This window comes from Rhineura floridana, chromosome 1, assembly GCF_030035675.1.
Source record: "Rhineura floridana isolate rRhiFlo1 chromosome 1, rRhiFlo1.hap2, whole genome shotgun sequence".
In the NCBI taxonomy this organism is placed as follows: Eukaryota; Metazoa; Chordata; class Lepidosauria; order Squamata; family Rhineuridae; genus Rhineura; species Rhineura floridana.
The window spans coordinates 139,676,016-139,702,675 of NC_084480.1; the positions used below are offsets into that span (position 1 = coordinate 139,676,016).

General features: G+C 41.2%; 1 protein-coding gene across 2 annotated transcripts in view; it reads right to left on the minus strand.

Annotated features, from left to right (window-relative positions):
* The window catches only part of DNAH6 (dynein axonemal heavy chain 6), a 362,354-nt gene that overhangs the window by 154,615 nt on the left and 181,079 nt on the right, over positions 1–26,660 (minus strand). For both annotated transcript variants that reach the window (XM_061634018.1, XM_061634008.1), the window contains 6 exons: positions 22,084–22,236; positions 21,314–21,454; positions 19,766–20,008; positions 16,872–17,039; positions 11,563–11,798; positions 3,748–4,009 (listed from right to left, as the gene is read on the minus strand). In XM_061634018.1, coding sequence (XP_061490002.1) covers positions 3,748–4,009; positions 11,563–11,798; positions 16,872–17,039; positions 19,766–20,008; positions 21,314–21,454; positions 22,084–22,236 — 1,203 coding nt within the window. The remainder of the gene's footprint in view (positions 1–3,747; positions 4,010–11,562; positions 11,799–16,871; positions 17,040–19,765; positions 20,009–21,313; positions 21,455–22,083; positions 22,237–26,660) is intronic.

Below are 26,660 nucleotides of genomic sequence, written 5' to 3' on the forward strand. Positions count from 1 at the left end.
AGATAATCTGTTTAATCCAAGAGTACTTGCAATTGCTGTGCCACAACCCTCTCAATCACTTTCCCTAAAAAAAAAGGGGGGGTATTTGCAACCAGGTGGTAGCTGTCACAAACCAATGGTTCCAGGGTGGGCTTTTTCAGGAGTGGTTGCATCACTGCCTGTTTCAGGGTGGCTGGGACCACTCCCTTTTGCAAAGATGCATTGACTACACCCTGGATACTCTTGGTCATACCCCCTTGGCAAACTTTAATAAGCCAAGAAGAGCAAGGGTCAAGAGAACATACTGCTGGCTGCATCATCGCAAGCACTGTGTGCACGTCATCAGGCCGCATCAACAGAAACTGATCCCAAGAAGTTGCGGCAGATGTTGCATTGGACACCCCACTGGGGAGTACAGTAGATGTAGATGAGGCATCAAGATTGCCACGGAGGCAAGCAACTTTACCCTCAAAGTGCCTTGCAAAAAATTCACAGTGGGATTCCAAAGGGTATAAAACTCCATTTCCTGGAGTTGATGTTAACAGACCTCTGACTATATGAAAAAGTTCCACTAGACGACTACTTGAAAATGTGATGGAGACAGAGAAGTGGGTCTTCTTCGCTGCCGTCACAGCCACATAGTAGGCATGGTTATGCTGTTCTACTCTTGCCCGATCAGTCTCACAGCACAACTTTCACCACTTGCACTCTAGCCTTTGTACAGCCTGTTTCATTGCCCTCAGTTCACTGGTGTACCAAGGGACAAGCCAGGCTCCACAATGCCAGAGAGGGTGCTCAGGGGCAACCGTGTTAAGAGCCTGACGTGTCTAATTGTTCTACAGCATGACAAAGGCTTCAGCATGGTCACCTGCTCTGTCTATGGGAAACTCCCCCAGGGCATTCAGGAATTCAGTGGATTCCATTGGTCTCCCAGGGCAGACCATCTTAATCTGTCCACAACCCCTGCAGGAGAGGATTGGAGCCGTCAGTCTAAACTTCACCAGGAAGTGATCTGACCACAACAATGGGGTGGTGACCACCCTTTCCTCCATCTGGAGTAAAAACCAAGTCAAGGGTGTGTCCTGCCATGTGTCAGGCCAGTGACAACTTGAGACAGCCCCATAGTTGTCATGGAGGCCATGAAGTCATGAGCTGGAACACTCAAGGCAGCCTCAGCATGGACATTGAAATTGCCCAGGACTATTGTTCTGGGCTCCTCCAATACCATAGCCGAGATGGCATCCACCAGCTCGGTCAGAGAAGCTGCTGGGCAAAAGGATGGACAGTATACCAGCAGCAACCCTAGTTTACTAGGTGCAGGCCTTCACAGCTAGCTCCAAAACAGAGTGGTTTCCTGGTGACAGAGATGGAAGTTCTGTAGACCACAGCAACCCCTCCCGCCTGTCCCTGCAGCCTGTGCTGGTGTTTCACTGTGTATCCAGGTCAGCAAAGCTGGGTCAGAGCAACTCCTCCCAGCTCAACCACCCAGGTCTCAGTAATACACACAAAAATCAGCACCCTCATCCATGATCAAATCAAATAATGAATGAGTGTGGTCTTATAGTGTGTTAAACAACAGCATACACAGGGCAGTGGGCACAGTAGATGAGCAATGAGGAACCCATCTATGGAAGTGCGAATGTGAAACAAGGCATACATAGAGTTGCCGTAGTCTTCACAACAGTTTGCACAACAGTTCTGTGAAAAAAGACCTGCAGCTCTTCATACTATATAGGAAAAACTACAAGTGATACTTGGGATCAGTCAGCACTTCTTAGTATTGAAATGGACTTTGAATTTAGGCCTCACATGTCCATATCTCATTCAAGAGTATTGACTCTTTCAGCATTTCATGTAACAATTAATAAACAGCAACCAAAATAAGAGTTTAGCAAAAATGTATTTTTAAAAAATACAAACACTCTAATAATAAATCTCTACTAGACCAAATCCTATGCAGTGTATTTCAACATATTCCAAACATATTTTGACACTGAAAACTTACTAATGGCTGAAGGAGCAAAGGGTTTTACACATACCACCAGAGGCTTTTTTGCCTGGGGAAAGAAGATAAATTTGTATGGAAGATGTAGGTTTTATTAATTGGTTTGGGAAAGTTTGTATTGATAATCACTTTAACGAATAATAATTTGTTTATCCAAGGCAGTTTGAAATTGTGTTTTATATTCAAGAATGAAAGCCTATTGATTTGTCAGGTTTAATTTTTGATTAGGCCATTGATGAAGACCTTTCTGTGTCAAAACACATTTGGCATACGTTGAAATAAACCGCATAGGATTTGACCTGTTAAGGTTTTATTACTGGAGTGATTGTATATACGGTAATTATTTTTCTGTATTTTTAATATTTTTCTTTAATTCTGATGTTGGCTCCTAATTTTTTAGTGTAACTTAGGCCATTTGTATATCAATTATGAAATATACAAAACACTGTTGTGAAAAACTTCCTTGTCCCATTCACACGCAACAAAAATAAGGCAAGTATGGGTGCAATCCAACTCACATTTACACCGGGCTGAGGGGAATTGGATGTTGTGGACCCACTGGAGAAACCCAGCCTGGCGGAAGGGGAGCTGATGAAAGCTGGCACAAGGCCTGAAAATGGGCCGTTATGGGGGCATGTCAGAGGATGGGCTGGGGAGGACTTACGCAACATCCAAGGGTGGATAATAATAATGTTATTATGTTTGGAGCACTCCTGCTGGTCCTGATCCGGGCCAAAGTTATGCCGAGAAAAAGGTTGGTCTAAGAAAATAATTATAATGGAAGTCAGTGGAGAGTGCTTACGCGCTGGTAGGGGTATTCATGAGAGCTGCTTTTTTCTTTTCCATACATGTGTACAGCTCCTAGCTGAGCTGATGTTCTGCCAGCTCGGCAGCTCCCGAACAGCAAATGGATGCTGTAGACCTTCCCGCGGGCTCCTCCTCCATCGGCACCCCTTCCACCAGCTTCCCCTGAGTTGGATTGCTCTGTGTATCAGCAGTTTTCTAGGAATGTGAATATTCAAAAGGTTTTGGAGGGGAGGCTTACCACTGGCAGCAATAGTGGGTTTTTTCCCTTCTTTGTAATTTTACCTTAATTGTTGCCCATGGCAGCAGCAGAACTCTTCTTGGGACATGATGACTGCGGGTGGCTGCCAATCTTCTCTCCCTTGCCCCATTCATAGGCAGCAGTTGAATGATGGTACATCATGACATAGCATCATTCTATGCCAGGGGCAGTGAGGGAGGGGGAAGAGTGATGGCAGCTGGCAACTGAGAGGAGCTCCATTGCTTCAATAGGCAATGGCAAAAATGAAATTTAAAAAGATCACCTCACAAAAACAATGCCACTACTAAGCCCCTTCCAAAAACTTCACTGTCCCTCAAAAATCAGCCTCAGTTTTTGCACAAACAAGTGTTGCTGTGACAGGGCATAGCAGGTCCCTCTTGAACCAGAGCAGCAGCAATAGATCCAGCCCTGCGGGTCAGGAGGAAAGATATGACGGGGGGGAAAGGAGAGCACATGTTAGATAACCTGTCAGTCTACCTTCCTCCATAAAGGAGTCAATCAGCAGGCTGACTGTACCTCCTGATGGATGGGAGGGATAATCCTAAAGGATGAGGAATATTCACTACCTCTACAAGCAAAACCCATTCTCATTAGCAATGTGCCTTGTAGCAGATGACAGAGATGAAAGAGATTTCGCTTTTCCATTCAATAATAAATAAAACATACAAAATAACTTTGGGGGGGGGAACATAAGCACCTGTGCAGCATTTAACTTCTGCCTTTTGGGCTCCACAACCTTGACAACTCGAGAGTATAAATCCATGGCTCTCACCCACATACACATAGACTTGCATGCCTTCGATACTTTCTCTACTTTTTCTGGCACAAAATCGGGATTGTTCATATATTTCTGAAGCTTAAGCAATATTTGACCCTTTATATTTTCTTTATCATATTCCAAAAGCTTTTTCAGGAAATTGGAGTCTCCAAGAAGCTGTTTTGCTGTTGCCCAGTCAGGCCTGAAAGATTAAAAGAAGTGGTGGGATTTAGAAATATTTGCCTCAGAGAATATATTAACCAATACACTTTCATATATTTTTGACATTTCCATGCTTGCTAGGATAAAATTCATACTCGATAAAGACTATTGGCAGTTACATTTCCATAGTATACATAATTAACCAGTATGGAGAAAAGAAACTCAAAAGCAGCAAGTTAGGCCTTAAGAAGAAGATAGGGAACAAAGGAAGCCACTTTGATGCCTCGTGCTTCAGCTAATGTTTTGTGATAATGTGAATTCAACTTCAAGTGGCACCTCTATGGATTTCATCTAAACCACGGAGATATTTGCTGAACAGACTGCCAAAATTGCTATTCTTCCAGATGACTGAGCCTTCTAGATTGCTAGTATTAAAATTCTAGCCAAATCACTACTGTTATAAATGTATAATTTCATTATCTTGAAGTAGTCAGTTAGACAATATAGCATGAACTTTTTTCTCTCTCAACATGCACAAGACAAGGTTGGGTCTTTTAAAATTATGATTTGGTATTTTAAATGCAAAGCTTTTTCGTACCTAAATTCTGAGCAGCTCATTAAAATAAATGAAAAACTTTATATGGTATCCTATTGACATTTTTGATGGTCTACACCAGTGGTTCTCAAACTTTTTTGGTTCGTGGCGCACTGTAAAATATATAAAGATTTTCTGGCGCACTTCGTGTACAAAATTAAAAATATATTAATATATTTTAAACTATGAATAAAAATAACTTAATAATAATATACTTTCACAATCTTCACGGCACACCTAGCCACCTCTTGCGGCGCACCAGTGTGCCCCGGCGCACCATTTGAGAATCACTGGTCTACACTATTGTTTCTTGAATAGAAATGACAGAAGGAGAATTCAGAAGGTGAGATATGCCATCAATTATGATCTACATTTTTGTAAGGTCTATTTATTAAATATCACAATTCGTGGTCTGCTTACAATCCTATACTACTTTATTTACCTGGGGGTAAACCTCACTGAATGCAATAGCTCACTCGTGACTTAGCTCAGCCATAGAACATCTAATTTGCATACAAAAGGTCCCAGATTCAATACCCAGTGTTACTGAATATTTATTAGATTAGTTACCTGTCACTGACAATAAGGTCCCAGGGCAGGTTACAACAATACACAATTTCAAAACAAATAAAACAGTTACAACCATAAAACAAGTATAAAAGCGATTAAAAAGGTTCTATCTATAAAACAATTAAAAATAATTCCATATCAATGCAAACATTTAAAAACAGTCCCACATATAAAACAGTTAAAACTAGTTCCAACAGAGATGCAGACAGGGATAAACGTTTCCACTTAAAAGGCTTGTTGAAAAAGGAAGGTTTTCAGTAGGTGCTGAAAAGACAATAGAGACAGTGACTGTCTAATATGTAATGGGAGGGCATCCAAAGGGTAGGTTCCGCTCACAGCTTGGAAAGTTCATTTTTAAAGAGTTGAACTAGTTCAAGTTCAAGTTCAGGAAGTCCCCAAACAAACTAATTGCAGTTCATGTTCATCCCTTTACAAAACAAACTAGTTCAGTTCACAGTTCTATTCAAATTCATCCAAATGATCCTCGGGGGGAGGGGGGAAAATAATAATTCAGAATGTTACCAGCTGCTGTGCTGAATAGAAAACATACTTAAGAAGACTAAGAAAACATCAAAGTGCACACACATTGGAATGTGAACTGTTAATTTATTTCCCCCCAACAATTGTGATCTTTAAGCTTAAAGGCCCATAGAGTCTAAAGGGTGAAAACAAATGTAAGTGGATGATCTTGAAGTTGAACTAGAAACATTCAAAGCTCTACCTCAAAATGAATTTAATTCACATTCAGTTCAGCCCACAATTATGAGAAGTACTTTCAGGTGTAGTTCAGAGATTCTTTAACTAATTCACTGAATTTTGTTAAAATGAACTTGTTCAAGCACTAGTGCCACCACACTGAAGACCTATATTATACAGAATGGACCCCACCCCTGATAAGATGGTATCTGCAGGAGACTCTCTAATGCAGAGCACAGTGATTGATTGGCTATATAAGGGATGAGATGATATTTTAGGTATCCTAGTCCCAAGCTGCATACACCTTTGTACACCATGAGCAGCCAGCTCAGGGGCCGGTGACCTTCAAGGAGGTGGCCATATATTTCACCGAGGGGGAATGGGTCCTGCTGGATCCAGGCCAGAGAACACTTTACAAGGAGGTGATGGTGGAGATTCATGAGATGATCACCTCTCTGGGTAAGGATCCCCTTTAGGTCACTGGAAGGGTGTTGACTGACTTACCCTGGACATAAGAGTATAAGAAGAACGCCACTGGATCAGGCCAAAGGCCCATCTAGTCAAGGATTCTCCTCTCCCAGCAGCCAAGAGATGGCTCTGGGAAGTCCATAATCAGGGCATGAGTGCAACAGCACCTTCCCCACTTGTGATCCCCGTACTGCCCCAGATACTGGTGATAACATAGCCATCATGGCCAATGGGTGCATCTGGTATGACTTATTTATCTCATGTCTTTTCTGACCAGACAGGTCTCTTCTTGGGAGTGGGGGAGTGGGACTTGCCATTTTATTCAGAGTAGGCTGCACTAAGCTGGAGAGACCCAGGAGCAGCAGGCGGGGAGTGCTACGTTGAGGCTGTGTAGGGCACCTGAATGGCTCTGGAGGTTTCCCCACAAAGCCCCGACTGTCTCATTGCTTTGCTCCTCCCCCTGTTCCTCAAGGCAGGCAGCATGGATATCAACACTGGGAGGCCAGGGGCATAGTGCAGCTCCTCCCAGCCACTCCTGGATAGGCCAATGGACTGGCTCTGTTTAAGGCAGATTCCTCAGTTTCACAAAAGACATCTGCGTTTGAAACCTAACCCCATCTCCCAGCTGGAAGGAGGCAGAGGAGAAGAGCTCTTAGTCTGTGGCTTTTCAGGAGAGGAGAGATCAGCAGGTAGATGCTCAGATGTGTGATGGAACCCCTCTGTCTCTGGGCATTCTCACTAAATTGGCACAAATGTAGAGCTTGAGGTGCCCCCCACCTTGTGCAGGGGTCTCACACCCTCTAACCCCAGTGCTCACTTGAAACACCTGAAGATTACTGAAGCCCATCAGTCTCCAAATATTGGTGCATGTGACAAAGGGAAGCAAAATATGGCATAATCAGATGGCAGTTGCTATTTTCTACTGATGCCTAGTCCATTTTTGCAAATTGCTGTATAGTTTTCAACAGGATTTACCTTGCAGCAAGAAGTTTAATATGTTTTTTAAATAATGTTTTTAACCCTTTTTAAAATTGTTTTTTTAAAAATGTTTTTAATGCTGTTTTGTCTTAATGTATTTTAAGACCTGTTTTTATGATGTTTTAGAGTGTTTTGGTGCTTTGTTTGCCGCCCTGGGCTCCTGCTGGGAGGAAGGGCGGGATACAAATTGAATAAATAAATAAATAAATAACTTAGCTCAGTAGCTAATTGGCAGCCAGCTAATCTCCAGGAAGGGCTGGCAGAGATCCCTAGCTAAAATCCTGGAAAGCACTGCCAGTCAGTGTAGACCATGGGGTGGTTCAGCCAACAGGTTCCCCCACTCCCAGAGGGCCACTTTGACAGATGGGCAAGGCCCACCCAGTTATCAATCACCTGAAATAACTATGATGTCATTTAGGCAAATTTTCCTTTGTAGTATAGCAACCCATTCTACAAAAGAAAAGCCAAGCAAAGCCAGGCTTAAAGTCACCATTGGTGACTACGACCTGGGAGACCAGGTTTGAATCCCTACACAGCCATGAAGCTCACTGGGTGACCTTGGGCCAGTCACTGCCTCTCAGCCTCAGAGGAAGGCAATGGTAAACCCCCTCTAAATATTGCTTACCATGAAAATCCTGTTCACAGGGTTGCCATAAGTCAGAATCGATTTGAAGGCAGTCCATTTCCATTTCAGGCAGTGACTCCAAGCCTGCTTTCTGCTGGGATAGGAGGTGCTACAGAATTGCATAAACAATCCAGTGGGCTTGAAGTAATTGCTTATCAGCAGTGACTCCAAGTCTGTTTTCTGCCAAGATTGGCTGAATGAATGAGTTCCCCATGGGTGATAGGTGTAGCTGATAGATTTTGACTTCAAGCCCGCTGGAATTCCTCTTGCCAGACTTTGGGTAGGGGTCAGCTGCACTACTGATCTCAGCAGGCGTGCTTTGATCAGTAGTGACAGCAAGCCTCTCTTGTCATGCCCAATCTGGAGTGTATTGGTAGCCACATCTCTATCCGTCCCACACCTGATGCCATGTGTGGGGCAGATGGGTGTGGTTTGGGGAAAACAGCCTCACAGGTCAAGCTGGGACCCATACTAGGCCTAAACAGGCCAGTGGGACAAAGGTTCTCCACCCCTAGAATAGACAATACTTAGCTAAATGGACCAATGGTCTGTCTCATTAGAAGACAACTTCCTATTGAACTATTGGTGTTGTCTCTTAAGCAACTTTGGTAAAATATTACATTTAAAAGCTTCTCATATTACAGGATGTGACAGGATTGGTTGTACACCATCATGACTGAGATGCTCTTTCCCCTAAACTGGGAAGGAAGGACAGGTTTATTTATGAGACATTTTCACTCACCAGGAGAGCTCAAAGTAACATACAATATATACATGAGTAACATTTTTTAAAAAAATCAGTGGCTTGGATCCAGAACATATTAGCTGAACTTTGGTCCTATTGAAATCAATGGAAGAAGTTAATCATGATTTAACCAAAGTCTCAATGATTTCAGTGGGAGCTAAATTAAACTAACATAAGCTGCAATTATATGTATACTTACTTGCGACTAAATTCAGTTGAACTCAGCAAGACTTTCTGGTTCCAGCCCAGTAAGTAACAAAGCCATAAACAGCATAAGTGTAATAAAAGTTATCAGCAATCAACAAAGACTTGGAAATGCTATTGTGAAGATAGATTATGGCAGCTAGTGGCAAAAACTGTATAAATAGAAAGTCACTAGATCTCCTTTTGGAACAAATTTCCAAAAGGTGTGTACCACAAATGAAAAGGCTATATGCTGCACTTCAATTTTTCACTACAGTAAAAAAAGGGCTATGAAGCACAGCTTTCCAAACTGATCTCAATGCATGCTGTGGGGGGTACATGTAGTTTCTGTGATATGTATCTCAGGCTATTTAGGCACAGTTTTAATATTTAAAATGTGCAGTACAATTCTATGCATGTTTACTCAGGAGTAACCCACACTGTGTTCAATAGAGCTTAGTCCCTGTGACTATTTTAGCAGCCTTATCATACTACTACTCAATCAATAGAAAAGTATGCGGAAAGATTAATGTTCACATAGCTACCGGGATATGCAATGTTTTGTGAGAAGAGCGGAGCCAACTGCTAAATCCATTAGAAATGGTTACTCCCAAATAAAAGGCTAACTTCATGGTGGCTGAAATGCCTATAGGATTCCATTATGATAAATCTACATAAAGTGTCCAGTTCTTCACCCATCGTCCAACATGCACTTTCCCACCTAATTCTACACCATACAACAGCTCTGCACATTGACTAGATTGTTATTACAAGGGTTATTTCAAGTGCAGTATTGAAGACTTGTGCTGCTGTGCTGGTGTGATATTCTGGGTCAACTTGTGATCCTAGTGAAACAATAAAAAATTGTGATGTTGTCCCGGTGCAGTAAACTTCCCAAACTTTTGACAGTTTAATGGCTCATAATATTGAGGCTGGCATCCTAAACACACAAAAGTAGTGTTTACTAATAAATACATATATAATCAGGGAATTAGCATGCTATTTTATGTCATTTTTAAAATCAAAGAGAGTTACACTTTGGAAAACTTTGAAAGGGTAAACAAATTTACCTTTGTTATGTTTAACTGAAAACTGGACTATTTGTCCTTTCAAATATTATATCAATATTCAATGTGAGTTTCATTTGCTTTCTGATAAATGTACTTGATGTAATACATCTGTAGATTCCTTTGGGACTGACTTTGCTTGAAGCATATAACAGCAGCAAACTCCATAATAATTAGCTCATTTAGAAGAAAACATCAGAATTTGACCCAAGTATATCAAAAGAGTTGTGTTTTAGGGAGTTCTTACTATTCCCACATATCAAAACCATATCAAAACCACAATTATAGTTTGTCATGCCTAATTAAATTTTTATTTTCCCCCTTCCCTCACTAATTAGTATCATATATAAGTGTGTGTGCGTGCGTGTGTATGTGTATACTAGGGGCTGCGCTCCTGCTTGCTCTGCTCACCATCCCCCTCCCCCCATAACTCCTTAGACGAGGGGTGGGGAACCTTTTTGGCTCCATAGACTAAATCCTTATCAGTACTGGCCTCATGGGTCAAATTTGACAGGTGGGCAGAGTTGTTCACTTGTCAATCTCATGATGTCATTATGACATCACATGATTGACAGGCAGGTGTGCCACCCACCTCTCAAAATCCCTTGCAGTGATCCCAAATGCCTACTGTCCCTGAGGGAAACCTGACAAAGAAGCCTACATTTTAAAAGGTAGGCTTTTTTCTCTCACTTTTAGCAGCCACAATGGCAGCAGCAGGTGGATGTGGGGAATGAGAGAAAGAAACTTCTCTATCCCTCCTCGCTGCCGCTGCCTCTGAAAGAAGTGAGAGACTACATTTTAAAATGCAGACCTTTTTCTCTTGCTTTCCACAGCAGCAGCAACAGCAATGGTGGTGGCAGCAGTGGAGTAGGTATTCTTCCACAGGTCACCAGGGACACCCATCCCTGCCACCTCCCTCCTCCATTGCCCTACCACACTGCTGCGATAAGGCAGCCTTGCCTGGGCTGTCTGCCACTGTGTCTCTCCAACACTGCTGTGATGGCCCAGCAGCTCTCAGAAGGCTGTCATCACACTGTAGTTTGCAGCACCATCTGTCAGGGGACGGCACCGCAAACTACAGTGTGACAACGTTCTTAGGCATGTATATAATAGGAATATACACATGCAAGTCTGCTTCATAAATAATTGGTAGAAGTTCTGAGATTAAGAATAGAATTAGAAGGAAAGCAGACTATGTAACTGTTGCATCTAGTAATGAAATGAAATAGACTGCCTTCGAGTCGATTCTGACTTATGGCGACCCTATGAATAGGGTTTTCATGGTAAGTGGCATTCAGAGGTGGTTTTACCATTGCCTTCCTCTGAGGCTGAGAGGCAGTGACTGGCCCAAGGTCACCCAGTGAGCTTCATGGCTGTGTGGGGATTCGAACCCTGGTCTTCCAGGTTGTAGCCCAACACCTTAACCACTACTGTGATGTCATTGTGCTCTGGGTTTCCCCACTGCAGCTCCATGTCATTAGTGGCCTCGTGTAGCGGTGGGAAACCTTTAAGTACAATAACATCACTTCACGTGTTACTGAGGAGGGAAAAACTGAGTCTCCCTATTGAAAAATGATCTAGGAAATGGGTGTCATTTCACATGAAATAAAAGCTGAAGCTAAAAATCAACACTGAAGTTCAAATATGTGGTATGGCCCTAACTTACTTTGCATTTAGAAGAATACAAATAGCTTCCATCACTGTCATTACAAGATCCGGTGGTTTAGTGAAAACTCTGATTTCAGAAATATCTGCTTTATCTAAAGAATCAAGAGCTTTGTTGGCAGCCTCTAAAGCTGGAAGTGCTTCATCCAAATCACGCTGAGCATCATCAGCTATTGCCTGAGTTTCCTCTGCTTTTACTTTTGCAATAGCTTCATCTTCTTGAACAACACGCCGAACCTGGAGAAAAAATGGCAAATACATTTTTATTAAAAAAACAGTAATAGAGTTATTAAAAGTTGACACTTTTTCTTACTTTCAATTTTGCTATTTTTCTTGTTCAAAATATAAGGAAACAAAATGGAAACATGTAATAGGGTTATGTGATGCACAGTAAGAGTGGGAAATATGATTCAGCTCTGTGATATATTTTTTAAGACATGAATGGAGGATGTACAGAGATAAACCTTCCTTGAGATTTTCCTATCCTAAAACAATCAACATTCCTCACAGCACTACTCTTACTAGATTGAAGAAATGTAACTCATCAGACTTTATCAGAGAAGGAAAAGGGCAGTAGCTCAGACTGCAATCCAATCTCCTTATTAAAGGGAAAGCTACACTGAATTCAGTGAAACTTACTTCTGAGTAAAAACATGGTTAAGACTGTGCTATCTATGGCAGTTCAATCCCTGGCCTTTTCAGTAAAGTGAGATTTTAAAGAACCATTGCTAGTATTGAGCCATGTAGAACAATAGTTTAACAGTTATAAGGCAGCTTCATACCTGCACTGCATCAATTTGCTTAACACAGCAATATAATCAAAATAACAATAAAAATCTAGCTTAAAAATCCATTAGGTCTTGCAACTTTCCCTCTTGGCAGTGTGATTCCCCCCCCCCAAACACTTTTCAACCTTTCTCATAATAGAATCATCGGCGATCACTCGTGGCCAAATAAGATTGTCTTCCAAGATAAGGTCTTTAACAGTGGGTCTGTAAGTGACTGTGGAGGCAAATTCTGGATCCACACAGCCTCCCACAGTGAGGACATAGGTTTCCAGATGGAAGATGGTCGCGATGAGGATTTGTTTGACGTGCCTTCTGCTTAGCTCGTTTGTCCCGTTCACCCTGTATTTGTGCTTCTTCAAAGTCCACAGCACCTTTGATAATAGCTGACCTCCATTTGGGAAGTTCATGGGCCAAGACTTCCCAGTTCTCAATGTTCATGTTACATTTTTTTAGATTCGCTTTAAGAACATCTTTAAACCTCTTTTGCTGTCCACTGATGTTCAGTTTTCCATCCTTAAGTTGGGAGTAAAGTAGCTGCTTTGGAGTACGGTGATCAGGCATTTGAACAACATGGCTGGTCCAGAGAAGTTGATGTTGAAGGATCATTGTTTCAACACTGGTAGTTTTTGCTTCTTTCAATACGCTAACATTAGCCTGTCTGTCTTCCCAAGTAATTTGCAGAATTTTCCAGAGGTAGCATTGGTGGAATCTTTCAAGAAGTTGGGAGTGGTGTTTATAGATGGTTCATGTTTCACAGGCATACAGTAAGGTCGGCAGTACAATGGCTTTGTAAATAAGCATTTTGGTCTCCCTGCAAATATCCCAATCCTCGAACACTCTACGCTTCATTTGGGAGAATGCGGCACTTGTAGAGCTCAGACGATGTTGAATTTCAGCATCGATGTCAGCTTTTACAAAGAGATGGCTGCCGAAATAGGGGAAGTGATCAAGGTTCTCCAACATCACACCATTAAGCTGGATCAATGGTGCTACAGAGGGACTAGTTCGCACCTGTTGATGAAGCACTTTGGTTTTTTTGATATTAAGTGAGAGCCCAAGCTTTCCATATGCTTCTGCGAAGACATTTAGGGTAGTTTGAAGATCCTTCTCTGAATGTGCAGAGATTACATTATCATTGGCATATTGAAGTTCTACGACAGAGGTTGACATTACCTTAGTTTTTGCTTTTAGCCTACTGAGATTAAAAAGCTTTCCATCTGTTTGATATATGATTTCCACACCAGTAGGAAGCTTCCCCTCAATAAGGTGTAGAATCATAACAATGAAGATAGCAAATAAGGTAGGAGCAATGAAACATCCCTGTTTGACGCCTGATGTGACTCTGAATGGATCGCTCTGAAAGCCATTGTTGTCCAAAATTGTTGCTGTCATGTTGTCATGAAGGAGTCGCAAAATATTCACAAATTTATCAGGGCATCAAGTTTTCAGAAGCATGGTCCAGAGAGCGGTTCGATTCACAGTGTCAAAGACCTTAGTCAGATCAATAAACACCATATATAAAGGTTGATTCTGCTCCCGGCATTTTTCTTGAAGCTGTTGTGCAGTGAAGATAATGTCCACTGTCCCCCTGGAAGGGCAGAAACCATTTTGAGATTCGGGGAGGACATCCTCTGAGATCAGCAGGAGGCGATTTGTGAGGATCCTTGTCAGGATTTTACCTGCGGTAGCAAGAAGAGAGATACCTCGATAGTTCCCGCAATCTGTTCTATTACCCTTCTTAAAAAAGGTGATAATTATGGCGTCCCTAAAGTCTTCCAGGATCTCCTCCCTCATCCAGATTTTTTCGATGAGCTTATGAAGTTGTGTAAGTTCAGGCCCACCTTCTTTAAAGACTTCAGCAGGAATCCCATCAGGTCCACTAGCTTTGTTGTTCTTCATTTGATTGATGGCTTTACTGACTTCATCAAATTAGGGGATACTGCAAGCTCGTCTCTAGTTTGTTGTTGTGGAATTTGCGAGAAGACCTCATCAGCCATGATAGTGTTACGATTGAGGAGGTCGTGGTAATGCTCTTTCCAGCACAGTGCAATAGACTCTTTATCCTTAAGAAGTTTGCTACCATCCATTGAATGTAAGGAATTTGTTCCGTAATTTGTTAGTCCATAGATGGCCTTTGTGGCATTGAAAAAGCCCCATGCATCGTGAACATCTGCAAAGTGCTGGATTTCTTGAGCTTTCTTTATCCACCAGGCGTTCTTTTCTTCTTTGGACCTCAGCCTTTGCACTGGTATAGATTTTTTTCTAGCACGGTTAATGTCTTTCTGCCATATCTGGAAGGCTTTCCTTTTCTTGTTGATGATATGTTCAATCTCATTATCATTCTCATCAAACCAATCCTGATGTTTCTTAGTTTGGTATCCAATAGTTTGTTCACATGCTGCAATAATGGATGTCTTCAGTTTAATCCAGTGTTCCTCGACATTTTCAGGGAGTTCCGTCGGTAGATGTTTCTTGAGAGCTGTTTGAAAGCAGACTTGAAGGGCATGGATGTTCATTTTATGCCTTGGTTTCTTCCTTGGAGCCTACATTTAGGAACAATATTAATGGCCATAGTGGATCAAATTAATTGGTGATCTGTCCAGCAGTCATCAGCACTCGTCATGGCCCTAGTAAGGAGTACATCATGATGTCATGGCCCTAGTGAGGAGTACATTCCCTCTTGTCAGTGTGATTTCCCCTCCAAACACTTTTCATCCTCTCTCATAATAGAATAGAGATGGGGTGGGGGATCTTTTTGGGCCAACTTTGACAGTTGGTTAGGACAGAACACCTGTCAATCTCATGACATCATTATGATATCACATGTCTGACTTTTGAATGCGTGGGAAGTGCCAGGCATAAGGCTGGGAAAGTGCTTTTTTCTTTTCTCCACATCAGCTGACCGGGAGGGGGAAAAGCCTATCTGGCTTTTGCAAGCATCAGGTTCACATGGGAGATGTCCCAGAGCTTGGAAGTAATTAGTTACAATGAATTACTTGTAATTTATTACTTTTTTGAGGAACGAGTAGGTAATTCCTTTACATTTTGATTGTAATAGAATGAGGAGTAATTTTGTTACTTTTGAGGAATAATTGTAATGTTTCCAGCATTACTTTTTTTGGGGGGGGCAGGAGAAGTCTTCTGCTCCTCTAATTTGTGGATAAAAACCATGTGTTTCAAACTGGGCTTCTGTGCAGCATCGCTCTTCCTTTGTGCTCTGTGGGTGGGTAGGGGGTGACGAGGGAGGAGGTGGAAAGTGAGACAGAATGAAGGAGAGAAAAAAATTGTTTACAAAAATGGACGGTAGTGGAGAAGAATGGAGTGGAGGATGAAAGGAACCAGAGGGCAAGAACATGGATGGAGGAGGAGGCAGCAGCAGAATGGAGATGAAGAGCTGTGGAGGTGAGAGACGATGACACGTGTGTGTGTGTGTGTGTGTGTGTGTGTGTGTCTGTGCGAATACTGTGTTTGCACTTGGCACGCAAAGTGGCCTATGCCACCTTCCCTGGCTACTTTGCTGCATTTGCAATGTTTAAACTTTTTTGCATCTCAGGGGAAAATGTTTGCTTGGGTGGGTGTCCCTTAGTTGGTGGCAGGGCAGGGTTCAGGAGGTGGTTAAGTGAGAGACAGTATTCTTGCTGGCTGAGTGTGTGTGTGTGTGTGTGTGTGGAGTTTACCCTTAGTTTGACATGCAAAGATCTCAGTAGTGGCCTCTGCCTCCCTTACCAAAGGAGAGACCACCACTGCTATCTAATGGATAGAAAGAATTATTCTACTACCTCTGTGTGAGTGTGTTTATTTTTAATGTTGTTTTAGGTGACTTAGGTATGCAGCAGCACTCTAGTTTTTTTTTTAAGTAACTTAAAAAGTAATTGTAGTGATTACTTTTGAGTAACAGTAACTTAATCAGTTTCTTTCAGAACAATTGTAATGGTAATGGTAATTTGTTCCTTTTTGGGGCCATGTAAGAGTAATTGTAATTTATTCCTTTTTAAAAGTAATCTTCCAAGGTCTGAGATGTCCTGCTTGCAACGATGCTTGCAAAGGCAGGTTTCTTTTTCCCTTCCCCATCACTTTATGGGAAGGGAAGAAATATGCCTCCTTTTGCAAGCATTGGGTGCATTTGGGAGAAGTCCTTGCAGCCATTCCTGCCAAAACCAAAACGAAACCAGGGCTGCTTGCTTTGTCTCCATGTGCCTGTTCCCAGCAGGGAACAGGTACATGCAGCCAAGGCAGCCAAGTGATGTCAGCTGACTGACAAGTTGGTGGAGAAAATGGCCTTGTGGGCCAAACTGGTCTCCCTAGCAAGCAAAGATTGGCCTGAGGCCAGGAGGTTCCCTGACCCTCGAATAGAGTGACTACTGAATTCTTAGATTAAATGCTTCATCTTGGAAGTACTGAGCAGTAAAAATCCTGTCTGACCATCTTAGCATGGCATGAGGGCACAGCATGGAGCTCCATTGTTAAAGCTGTGATACATAAATAACATATTTCATAACTAAGAATAGATAGCACTTTGTACCTGATCTGCATTTTCTTGATCCACTGCTAATTTTTCCATCAGTGCCTCAACATCCACTGATTTCTCCTTGAGGACTGGCTCCAAAGCTGACAGGTCTAACTTCATTTTATCAACAAGTACGTTTGTCTCTAATAGTTTAGTTAAGCCATTCTTTACACGATCTCGAGCCTGAAAAATAGCACAAAGGTAATATATGCACCACTGTTTCAAAACTTCAGACAGATATTAACAAGTATACAAGTGATTTTTTTTAAAAAAAAACAACCCTGTAATGTGTGGTTTATATCTATAATTTAATTACATTTTTATCCCACCCTTCCTCCCAGAAGGAGCCCAGGGCGGTAATATTAGTACATAATTATGGGTAGTCTAACTAAAACTACTACTGCCAATGAATTTACAATAAATATGTAAGCATTTTTATGAGTGTTCATTACAACTGCTTTAAGTACCAAAACCAGCCACGTCAGAGGGATCACTCAACATGGTAGCTTCAATGTTTCCATTGGGTTGAGCTGTCTGAAGGGGATGGGGGAGGGAGAACTAAAGGTAGAAGGACACCTTTCCTATGCCCTATCAGGTTTGTGTTAGCATGGCAAAAGGTCTGTGTGGTGTTCTTCCTTTTTTGTTTTGTTTCCTGTCCAGGATTTTTAAATACATACATATATCACAGTTTCGCTCCCACTGATTACAATGGGAAGGAAATAAGCTATGCTAGTACTAAGGCTGATGCAGTTTGTCTCCCATTTCAGGGGTGTATCAGAAGAATAGATGGTGGATCCACAATGTTTCCAAGCACACTCATGACTTGTTACCAGAATGCCTCCTTTTTGCCCTCTCTAACATTAGAAGGGCACCAGTTCAGACCTTTCTGCAGCCTCATAAAGGAGGTTTGCAAAGTCCAATCTTCCTCTCTGAGGGTGGATCTCTTCCTCAACCCTTGGAGAGGCAGATCCAACAATCCTATGGTCCTGGGATGCCCTCCTAGGGACCACAAGACTGCAGCTTAAATTAAAAATCAACATAGTTTTGAGAGAAATGTATGTTAACATGATTTTTATGTTGAACCTCAACACACTAATGCATTTTAGTATCCATTGGTTGCTTCACTGTGGTAGGCCTTAGAAAGATTAGGGTGCCACCAGTTTTCACAATTTGAAGTACAAAAAGAAATACAAAGACCCCATCCAGTGTCATGAGCCCTGCTGGGAGGGGGTGGATGGACAAGGATGAAGAAGAGGAGGAGGAGGATGCAGAGTGGAATGTTTAAGCTGGGGAGGGGCCAAGCGGGGAATTGGATTCAGGGGGCACCCTGGCTCCAGACTTTGATAGCTCAAACCCCACAGGTCCAGACATCCCTGTGGAGAGCCAACCTGACCAGTCAGCTGGCTCCCAGCCAGATGCTACCCCTCTACCTGCACCCATGCCACCAGCAAGCAGCCTCCCTCTTTCAGAGGGGGAAGACAGAACAGAGACTCTGCCCTCGCCTCGCACCAGGAGGCGGATGCGGTAGGAGATTCAACAGACATAGTTGAGGCAGAGTCTTTGCCTATGGGTATGCTCCCAACAGTGACAGTCGGCACACACAAGCAGAGTGCCTGCCCAGCCTTACAAGCTGAGTCAGGAGGGGGGAGTAGTTGCTGAGTCAACCTCTTAATGCCACAAAGTAGTGCCTAGTTAGCCCTACAGAGATGCTTAGTTCTGAGTAAGTTGTAGGTAGTCTCATGAAACACACTGAACTGAAGCTGTCTCTTACTATAATAAAAGAAAAAACCCCACAGCCATGTCTGAGTCTGAGTTCTTCGAGTTCAGGCAGGACATCCAGCAAGACATGCAGCCTGTGTGGATGCATATGCACAACTGGATGTCTGTCCCCATCCATACTGTAATAATCACATTTGTCTCATCTGAATTGATCAGATATGTCATCTGATGCCCATGGAGATGCACATCCCTCTCTGGAGCCACCAGGCATATATTACAGTTGAAAAACTGATAGAGAGCAAAGGCCAGAAATTTCTGGTTATGAAATCAATGTACATATTTTCCCCTCAGGCACTACATCTTTTAGTTTTCTGCAAATATTCTATTTCTCCATAAAGAGCCAGAATATTTAAAACACTGGCCATTTATCTCAGCTGATGTCACTGATTACTAATGTTTATATGTAAAATTACTGCATTGCAATCTCTATCACATGTTTGTAGCTTCACTAAAATCAATGACACAATAAGTCCTGTTATTGTGAGTGGTCTGATTCAGATGGCAGAGGAAATTAACAAAAATGTTGACACTTGGATTTTTCACAAAATCATATACAATCTAGATCTGGATTGAAAAATCAAATTTTGAAGCCATTTTAAAGAAAAATAATTTGGTAAACTGGAACGTGTTCAGAGGAGGGCAACAAGGATGATCAGGGACAGGAAACAAAGCCTTATGAAGAGAGACTGAAAAAACTGGGCATGTTTAGCCTTTATAAGAAAAGACTGAGGGGAAATATGATACTCTTCAAGTACTTGAAAGGTTGCCACACACAGGAGGACTGGGATCTCTTCTCGATCGTCCCAGAGTGCAGGACCCGGAATAATGGGCTCAAGTTGCAGGAAGCCAGATTTTGACTGTACATCAGGAAAAACTTCCTAACTATTAGAGCGGTACGACAATGGAACCCATTACCTAGGGAGGTGGTGGGCTCTCCAACACTAGAGGCATTCAAGAGACAGCTGGACAGTCACCTGTTGGGTATGTTTTAATTTGGATTCCTGCATTGATCGGGGATTGGACCCAATGGCTTTATAGGCCCCTTCCAACTTTAGTATTCTGTGATTCTATGAAACAAGGAACACTTCTATACATAATTCATAGATTCTTACTAATAAAATTTAACCTACCGAAACCAGCTGCTTCCTTTTTTCACTTAGCATGGATAAGTAAAGATTGATTAACTCTAAATAAGAAGTGGGTGTAGTATAGTAGCGCCGTCGGAGCTCAGCATAGTACTGCTCTGCCATCTCTGTCACACTCATGTGAATGTCTACACACATTATGGAAAGTTTTTCTTTCATGCGATCACTTCCAAGGTCAACATGCATAAAAAAAGTCCTTGATACAGAAAGAAGTGCTTCTTTGGGCCACTGAAAAAGAATAAAAAAGGATATCTGGATAATCTTCCTCCATTAATACATTCAATGCTTGAAACATTTTTCAGCAGGAAATGATTGTGATAGTAGAGGTGGTTTACGCTCTAGCACCCTGACACCTCCAATGTCTCATTCCTAATCCTTTCAGCAGGGTTGAGGCTGAAAGACCTAGGGAAAGTGAGGATGCCTGGAGGCTAAGTTGTATGTATGTAAGACTGCAGAACATTACTGCTCAGATGGCAAAAATTAAGGTGTGTATCTTAATTTGTAATTTCCATGCCTTTTGTTCCATGCATTAATTTGTGTTTTACCTCTTCTCTTAAACCAAACCTATTCTTTTCTCATATTAATATAGCATTTCAAACACTCTAAAGTACCTTCCATACATTTTTCTTGCTGTATAGTATGTCAGTCTTACATCCCCATGTTGCATATGAACAGCTGAGCCTAAGAAATATTGCAGACAAAGGGCTGAGGCTAAATTCTCTCCCCCTAAGTGAATTTATGACAGGTGAAATTCAGTCCAGGGGTTCCTGATTCATAGCTCCATCTGACACAACATTGCTACTTCAACTGGAACTGAAATTCTGTAGAAGTCATTATTCAGTTGAAACATTTGAGCAACTTCAATGAAAGCAAAATGAGTAGTGTAAAACTAGTGACATTTTCCAGCAATAATAATGTAATCCTACCTGGGACACACATACAATATTAGTGCAGGATATTAGTCAACTATGTTGTGGGTGTTGCTTGACTCTCAGCAGTGAATACCCTGTTTGCAATTTGGTACTAGTAAAGGAACTCTTCATGCAGTGACAAGATTCATAAAACAGGTTCCATTAAATTTCCCATAAACTGACATTTTTAGGTAAATTTGGAAGAATCCAAGGAATTTTGAGGGAAGCAAAAACAGTTTTAAGAAAACTAGTAACATAACATTTCTAAGAAGGGTTCTTCACATCTTTAAGTTTGGACCATGGGTACTGAACTTTTTTCTCCCCAGAAGGCTGCATTTCCTTGGGAGAATGTTTCTGGGACCACATACCAACAGTGGATATGTGTCACCCAACCCTCTCATACACACACCACCCCATCCATCCATACTCATACACAAGCACACCCCACCCACCCACCCATCCATGCTTTCTCTCTGTCTCACTCTCTCTCTCACACACATGATACATTATATTAAAAAATGCATTAATTTCAATGGATCTTTTCCTGGCAATGAAAATTGCAGGTGTTGAGGGCCCAATCTAGACTGGCACTATGGTGTGGGGGTCAACTGATATTAGTTACCTGCACAAACCAATCAATAGTACAACAATTCACAAGTGATGGAAACATTCGACACCGTGCTCGGAAAGCATCTCCTACAGGGCTCATACACAAAACAATGTGTAGCTTCTGGCGGACTCGATTAATAAAGTACTGAAATACCTGAGAAAAGGCAAACAGAAATGTTAATTCAAGGATATGAAGAAAGCACAGCAATAATGAGGTAAAAAGGTAAAGGTGTCCCCGCACTTATAGCATGAGTCGTTTCCGACTCTTAGGGTGACATCTTGCGACGTTTACTAGGCAGACCATATATATGGGTGGGATTGCCAGTTCCGTCCCCGGCCTTTCTTTACCCCCCAGCATATGCTGGGTACTCATTTTATCGACTACGGATGGATGGAAGGCTGAGTGGACCTTGACCCCTTTTACCGGAGATTCAACTTCCTCCTTCAGTTGGAATCGAACTCCGGCTTTGAGCAGAGCTTCGACTGCGTTACCGCCGCTTACCACTCTGCGCCATGGAGGATCAATGAGGTAGTTAGCCCAAATAAAATTGAGAACACTCATAAAGTGTAAGAAGTGGAAGGCTAGGTCACTTAATGGGCTACTTCCATCTCTAATCCCTGGGATCAATCTCTAATACTGGCTGAGAACAGCAGCAACAGGAGTAATTTACTTTCCTTTTCAGAGCTGAAAATTACACAATAGATATAAGACAATTATCATTGTTTATGCCCCCCAAAGAATGAAAATAATACATTTAGAGTAGCATTTACAATGTGACTTACCTCATCTCTGTTGCCCTCCGCTATACCAGCTTCTTTTGCTTTGGGTCGGGTTGCTGCCATAACAAACTCCAGCTCATCCTTTTCAAACAGATTAGGCACCTCTCCAGAATTCAGAATATTGTTTATATCTTCTAGAAATTCCTCTACAACAATCTACATATCATAAATATCAGGTTTGAAAAAATATATTATACAGTTAAAAACAACCCTATGATCAGAAAATAAACGTAACACCAAATCACTAGAAAATATAAGAAAAATATTTTATTGGCTCTAAAATAATATGAGAAGAGTCTGTCCTGAATCATCCAACCTTCAACTTCAATGGATGACTCCAGTATTATGTATTTAGTATTATGAGAAAAGGAAAAAATCTTCTCTTTGTCCACTTTCTCCACCTCTTTTTATACATCTCCCCTTACAAACTTTTCTCCCTAAACAAAAAGTTGCATGTGCTATAACCTTTCCTCATAGGGGAGTTTCTCCAGCCCCTTTACCATTTTGGTAGCCTTTTTCTGCACCTTTTCCAATTATTTTTATCTCTGTTTTGCTACTGGGACTCTGCATAGGAACATGTGGCATACTGATAGATTGTACCTTTAAAAAGGTGATTTCAGAGACTACCCAGGTTTATAGAATTCTTGGTACAATTTATAAAAGTACTGGTAATTTGAATGAATCAAAAAATCAGTACCAGCTCATATCTGGTTAAAGAAATGTATGAGGATATATGGAAATGGAAACGGAAATGTACTCTCAGTATGACTTATAAAGTGAACTATCGTAAGTTACTTTTCAGATTGTATCAGGTAACACCTGCAAGGATAAACAGAATATATCCAAATGCAAGCTACCATTTTGTTGGTGCTGTCCATTTCAAATCTCAAAATACCATGCACAAAAATTATGGAATATTAGAATTTAATTCTGACTAAAATGTTTTTAAAAGCTCGTTATAAAATGCCAAATAACTCTTTGATCACTGCTACATGGAGTGAGTTTAATAATGATTTTATTACCACAGTATATGTTTCAAATTTACTGTTATCTCTTGCTGTTCTATAGGACCCCCCCTTAAACCAGACTTTTAAATGTGTTAATATTACTTCTTGGTAATACCACTTGAGGCTAAGCCCCATGCAAATGTTGGATGATATGATACTTTAGCTGCTGTTCTGGGGTTCTTCCCTGCCCATAAAAAGTGTAAAAAAATTTTGCTATCTCACTAGCAGTGCCTTATTCACCTTCAAGAGAATAGCAAGAAAGAGAAAAATAGGATTTGCGAGAGCACATTCATTTTGATAAGAGAACACCTCTCTATGCAAGAGATTTTCAAATCTTCCCATTTAATTATGTCTGATTTCACTTCTTACCATCAGCTATTATGGTTATAATTTGCCAAGATATCTACATCCTGCATTAACCCAATGCCCAGACATTTAACACGGGCATCTTTCCATGGAATACAATAGTTTTTGGTTATTTTTTCTTATTCTGTCTTCCTTTCTCTTTTTCTGATAGGTTAATCCCTAAACATTCTGATTTCAAAAAGTGGATTTTTATCAGAGATGCAGGTAATTCCCCCCCCCTCCAACACTCTCAACACTGCAAAAGTGGTTTCTGGATCTGTTATCAGAAGAACAATATCATTCGTATAAATATTTTTTTAACTGACTATTTAAATATTTATAAGCCACCTTTCTGGAACAAGTCCATAGCCTCAATTTTTTGTTATTCACATCAAATACCAAATAAGAAAGTTCTAACCAACGTCCTGAAAATATGGTTGATCCAAACCTGTTGGACCTCCTTTGTACTTAGCAGAATGTCACTGCCTTCAGCAGGGGCTGAAATCTTCAAACACTGAGTCTGCAATCCAACAAACACCTGGGAATAAGTCCCATTGAACCCAATGGAGTTTACTTCTGAGTAGACGTGAACTGGATTTCAGCCTTAGGGGCAGTTTATACATATAGCAGAACACGTTTTCATAGAAAAACTTTCCATCACAAGCTAAAACTATTCCTGGATGCTACTGACTGAATATTTCCCTATTTTAAAAAAATCTTACACAAAACTAGCTTCTCTATCATCACTAATCTGCTCATCTGCAACTTTTGATCATGGGAGCTGTAGCCAGAGAACATGGGATAGATGAAAATGCAATTTGGTAATGGTGGTGCTCTTAGAATGACACTATGCTCAGTGTTATGGGCTGCCCCCATGTTTAATATTTTTAACTTTCCCACCTCAGAGTCTTTAAAATGTATGTTAATCCTTATGCATGGCTGAGGCTCTATTTTCTTAGCATAATACAAACCCTTATTTTAAAAAGGACTCATTCTTTCCCTTTCTTTCCCCTCCCCTTTCAGATATTCTGGGAAGTCAGTCATCTTTCTCACTGTTCTGTAAATAAGAGATAACACAATAGCTGCTTTATATGTAACCCCAGATATGTAACACCTGCTTACAACTAATTATTTCATAACTAGTTACTAGCTTTTTGGCTGCCATAAGTGATGGAGCTCAAGAGACCCAGGTCATACAGCTGTGACATCAGGGTATAGCTTTGAATACTTCTATAAAAGGAGGAAATTTTATACAGCAAGCTACCAGTCTTGTGTAACTTGGTCCAATGTAATGCTGCTATGTTTACTGCTGCTGATAGCCAGAGAACTGCTCCCACACCATGGGTGAAATAATGTTCATTTATTTTCTGGATAAGAACTAGAAGATAGCCTTAAGATATATTGCAGTGTAACTTGTTTGATTCTGACTTATTGACTAAGGCCAATTATATGCATTCATGTTAGTTGTTTAAGAAATGTTAAGATGTTTAAGAAACAAATGTTAAAAAGATACTCTGCTGCTGAACTCCCATTTATTTTCCCGATATCTCCCAAGCCCCAAGAAGTCTTAGGTGGGAACTCTGACCATTAGCCTGCCTGTTCAGATGACTGGAGTTGGAGCTAATATAAGCTCAGTAAACACAACGTCTGACATATAAGGACTCTGAATAGCCAACAGACGAAGGGGCAAACATAAGAACCCTTGATCCTGTGCATTCACAAGAAAGAGACCATCTTGCTGGTTTCACCAATGTATCTGAGAAAAGGCCTGCTATCATCAAAAGAACAGGACTTTTTGGCTTTTTTTAAAGGGGGGTTAAAAAAAGCTCATGCTGCTGTGCTAAGCCCTACCACCCACAAACATATGAATGATTTTGTGTCTCCCGGATTATTCTGGTTTGGACAGGAATTATGCTACTATCCCCAATTTTCCAGTCAAAGGGTTTCAATTTGAGAGCTTTGAAGCCAACAGAAAATCAAATACAAAGTAGAAATTACATTTATTCCTACTTCATATAAAGGATGCTTTTTCATTGTTACTCATTTATTGATTCAGATTACAGTCAGTCTATTTTTATTCTATCTGACAATGAAGTAAAGTTTATTACTATGCTGTCAAATATTTTACACTCTTAGAGTATTTAAGAAAAAAATAGCTAATCAGTTAGATCTCAGCTTTCACTAAGGAGACTAGGAGGACCTTGTTATCCAACTTTCTGCTCATTACATGAAATCTAGAGCCAGAGCATTCAGAACAGATGGCTGTGTATCCTCTGCTTGATGACATCCAGCAAGAGAGAATCCACCACCTCTCTAGGTAACTGGTTTCACTGTTGAACTACTCTTCCTATCAAGAAGTTGGCTGAAATATAACATTCAGAAACCTGAGCCCATTTTTTAATTTTTACATTAAAAATAGTGATAGAAATAACAATAGCTATGCTGTTTTTATTATTTTGTATTGTTTTTAATATTGTATTTTATTCTTTTAATTTTTGTCAGCTGCCCAGAGAACACTTGTTTTTGGTTGGCAAATGTAGTAGAATAAATAGATAAATAAATAAAATAAACTCTGTTCCTGATCCTTTTCATCATCAACAAAATAATAATAAAGCATCATCAATGTATATGGCACTTTACAGAGGAACATAAGGAAAAAAAAATTGAGGAGCAATCCTAACCCCTTCCTGCCAGTGGAGCCTCGTGGAGTGGCATGGCCATTACAACCTCTGCAGCCATGTTGTTCACCGGAAAGTGGGGGCAGGATGATCAGGCACAAACTGGGTCCAATGCCATTGCGTAACAGCAATGACACCTCAGCTTGGCCCCCAACATGCCCTTGGAATACCTTGTTTCAGGGCCTTCTGCTGACTTCTGCCAGCAGGAATCCCAGAAGGGGGAAGTCAGTGTCATCAGAGTAATACTTGCATTACTCTGTGAGTGGTGGCAAGTGGGAGGCTGGTTTAGCTGGGAGAGCTGAATGAAGGGACACCTCTGCTCATTCCACCACCATAAACACACAGCCCAGCGTAAATGGGATTTGGATTGCTCTGTTGCAGCCTAATGTGGAACATCTCTGCAGCCTCTGTAAACCCCATGCAGTTGCATCCAGATTTACACCTCTCTATCGTTAGCCATCATGTTTAGCTTTTTCACATCTGAAGCCATCCTACTGTAATAATGTAGTGATCCTGGGAAAGACACCTTCAAAATGTTTTGGCATAACCA